The 3,820-nt window shown below is 43.0% G+C and overlaps 1 protein-coding gene across 1 annotated transcript; it reads left to right on the forward strand.

Moving 5' to 3' along the window:
* Positions 1-3,210, forward strand: tlr8a (toll-like receptor 8a). The gene has a single exon (XM_086123545.1). It carries the CDS (start codon positions 10-12, stop codon positions 3,052-3,054), a length of 3,045 nt encoding a protein of 1,014 aa, XP_085979671.1. The 5' UTR covers positions 1-9; the 3' UTR covers positions 3,055-3,210.
* The last annotated feature ends 610 nt before the right edge of the window (positions 3,211-3,820 follow it).

The raw sequence follows: 3,820 nt of genomic DNA on the forward strand, positions 1-3,820 counted from the left end.
AGATGTTGGATGAACTTGCTGGTTCTCTGTGCGTATTTTTGGCCTGTTGCGAACAAACCCGAATGGATGTTACCCCAGTTCCCTTGTGATGTCACGGTCAAGAAGACCTCAGAGGTCATATTTGACTGCAAAGGGCGTAGACTCCAAAAAATACCATATGGGATAACAAGTAATGCAACAGTGCTGAAATTATCAGAAAATCAAATCAAGCACATTAAATATACGTCCTTTTCTGGCCTAATGAATCTCACTCATATCTACCTGAACCAGGCAAACGGGAAGCAGTCAGTGAAGATTGATGACAATACGTTCAGAAACTTGACCAACCTGCGTGTGCTGGAGTTGAATGGCAACTGCCTATCGGCAGTGCCGCTCACACTTCCTCTCAGTTTGGATGACTTTGAGCTCAAGACCAACAGGATTTTGTCTTTGGATAACAGCAGCCTGATTGGACTGACGAATGTGACAAAACTATTGCTATCCAAGAATTGCTACTACTGGAACCCCTGTGGGACAAATATGAACATTGCGGATGGCAGTTTCAAGGCAATGAGCAAACTGCGGAATTTGGACCTATCCTTCAACAACCTAACCAACGTTCCCAAAGGACTGCCCTCATCCCTGCAGATGCTACAGCTAGCATCCAATCAAATCCAGTACATATCGAACGATGATTTCCGTGGCATAAATCAATTAAAAATCCTCAAGTTGCAAGGGAACTGTCCAAGATGTCAAAATGCTCCCTTTCCCTGTGTGCACTGTCAAAACGATTCTCTTGCCATTCACGCGGACGCCTTTGAAGATCTCACGCAGCTCCAAACTTTGAGCCTGGCAGGGAACTCACTGACGAACATTACCTCATCCTGGTTCAAGAATCTAAACCAACTTAAAGAGCTGTTCATCTCATTTAACTTCTTACAAACAGTAATCACAGAGGAGGCGACATTTCTGACATACCTTCCCAAACTTGAAAAACTTGATATCTCCTTCAACTTTTTACTGAAGATCTATCCCCAAACATTAAATCTTTCACATTATTTCTCACGTCTAGAGTCACTCAGAACTTTGCATTTAGCAGGTTTAGTATTCCAAGAAATTGGAGCGGAGACACTCAAACCCCTGTACAAGCTTAAAAACCTGTCTGCACTGGACTTGGGGACCAACTTTATCATTCAGTTCGATTCCAGCATATTTAGCAAATTCTCCAACCTGAAGATGATATACCTTGCAGAAAACCGTCTCTATCCGACTAAGGTGAAAAGTGTAATGCATTCGAGTGAGGGATACCACTCCATATCAGCATTCAGAAGCCACCATCAACACGAGCAACTCTTCGAGATAAGACACGGCCAAATCAAACAGGAGTGCTACGATTCCGGGCGAGTGCTGAGCCTCAGCTCAAATAATCTGTTCTTCATCTCCCCGCAGCAGTTTGAAGGCTACATCAACATCACGTGTCTCAACCTCTCGGGGAACGGATTCTCGTCAGCGCTCAACGGCACAGAGTTCTCCTCCATCCCGACGCTGACATATCTGGACTTGTCCTTTAACAAGCTCGATCTGGCCTACGACAACGCCTTCAGTGAGCTTAAGAATTTACAAGTACTGGACATAAGTTACAATTCTCACTACTTTCAGTCCTACGGCATAACACATAATCTAAACTTTCTAAAAAACCTGCCTGTTCTGAGAGTGTTGAATATGAGCCATAACTCTATTTCCACATTGACAACAAAAGAATTGTACAGTCGATCGCTGTCGGAACTGCAGTTTCAAGGCAACCTTCTGGGGCATCTATGGAAAGAAGGGGATCACTCATACATTACACTTTTCAGATATCTCACAAATTTGACCCTATTAGATATATCTGGTAATCACATCACCAGAATTCCCGACAGCGTTTATGAGTTTTTACCACAAAACCTGACAAAGTTACGTATAAGTCGAAATTTCCTAACAGGTTTCGGGTGGGACAAGCTAAACCATTTCCTTCAGCTTCAAAGTCTGGACCTGAGCTTCAATGTCATATCTGACGTAAGAGGTATCAACTGGAGTACTCCCATCACGTTGATCTCCCTGGACCTCAGTCACAATAACATTTACCACTTAGGCGATGGCTTTCTGAAAGGCGCCAAAAGCCTCACGACTCTTTCCCTTAGCTTCAACAAACTGACCCTCATTAATCAATCAACCTTCCAACTTAGCCCTGACTCACCAATGCAAAAATTGTTCCTGGGGAATAACCCATTTCAGTGCACCTGTCACATGTTAGACTTCATTCTATGGATTGAAAACACTGGTGTGCACATCCCCCGACTGACTACTGATGTGAATTGTGACGCACCAGAAAACCAGAAGGGCCGTGCGCTCATTTATTTTGACATCTACCAGTGTGTGAATGACGATCATGCTTTTCTGCTATGCTTGGTCTCGAGTTCCTTCATCATTGTTTTTTTGTTTGTGGTGACGAGTGCTCACTTATTTTACTGGGATGCCTCCTACATCCTACACTATGTGAAAGCGAAACTGATGGGGTACCGCACTCTGAACTCGAGCCACAACGTTTATGACGTTTTTGTGACTTACGACACCAAAGATCCACAAGTCTCCGAGTGGGTGATGAGGAACCTAAGGGTGAAGTTGGAAGAGGAAGGTGAAAAACATCTTCCTCTGTGCCTGGAGCAGAGGGACTGGCTTCCTGGTGTGCCCCTGATGGATAACCTCCTTCAGAGCATCCGACAGAGCCGCAAAACCATGTTTGTCCTAACAGAGGGCTACGTCAAGACCGGGGTCTTCCGGCTGGCCATGTACCTGGCCCACCAACGGCTGCTGGACGAAAACGTGGATGTGATCGTGCTGTTGATGCTGGAGCCCGTGCTGCAACACTCCTACTTCCTGCGGCTCCGAAGAAGATTGTGCGGCAAAAGCGTGGTGGAGTGGCCCAAAACGGCCGCCGCTGAGCCTTGGTTTTGGCAAAACCTGCGTAATGTTATTCGGGTGGACAATCAAGTCATGTACAACAAGACCTACTCCATGTACTATACCAATAGGTGATGCAGTCAGCATTTTGTTTCCAACAACAGTGAGGAAATGGTCTATAGCATGTTGTCAGATTTGTAAAGAAATCGTTGAAGTCTTGCAATTATCCTGATCATGTTCAGTTAATTATGCTTTTTTTTAACTACTTCCCTTTAAACCCAGATTTATGGGAACACAATAAATGAGAATGCCTTTATGTCAAGCCTGTGCCCTTTACTTGATGTCTAAATTAGTAGAAAAATATTTGATGGGATAGATAGATAGATAGATAGATAGATAGATAGATAGATAGATAGATAGATAGATAGATAGATAGATAGATAGATAGATAGATAGATAGATAGATAGATAGATAGATAGATAGATAGATAGAGAGATAGATCTCAGGACACTTTACACATGAAGCAGGTCAAAGATCTCACTTCTCATTTATGAAAAGACAATGTCGCCATTACTCCATTCGCCCAGGCAGCGTCACTGCTGTAGCCTTTTCCAATGCGAGAATGTTTGGGAGCTTTCAAAGTCGTTCACTTGAGAATATTTGAATGTGGAGCAAAAATATTTCCTTTCTTGCACCACAAACTTTAATCAAACTCCGGAAAGAGGAAAAGAGAAATTCATAGCTGACAGACAAAAATGGTTTTATTTAATAATGACGGCTGCTGTTAAAAAGAAAGAAAGAAAGAAAGAAAGAAACGATTCGCACTACGTGTATTGGGTTACAGAGAGTGTTGAATCAATAATTAAAATATTAACAACAATATGCCATTAAAAAGGCGAG

The sequence above is a fragment of the Hippocampus guttulatus genome, chromosome 11 (assembly GCF_054856545.1).
Source record: "Hippocampus guttulatus isolate MCC_2025c chromosome 11, RoL_Hgut_1.0, whole genome shotgun sequence".
NCBI lineage: Eukaryota > Metazoa > Chordata > Actinopteri > Syngnathiformes > Syngnathidae > Hippocampus > Hippocampus guttulatus.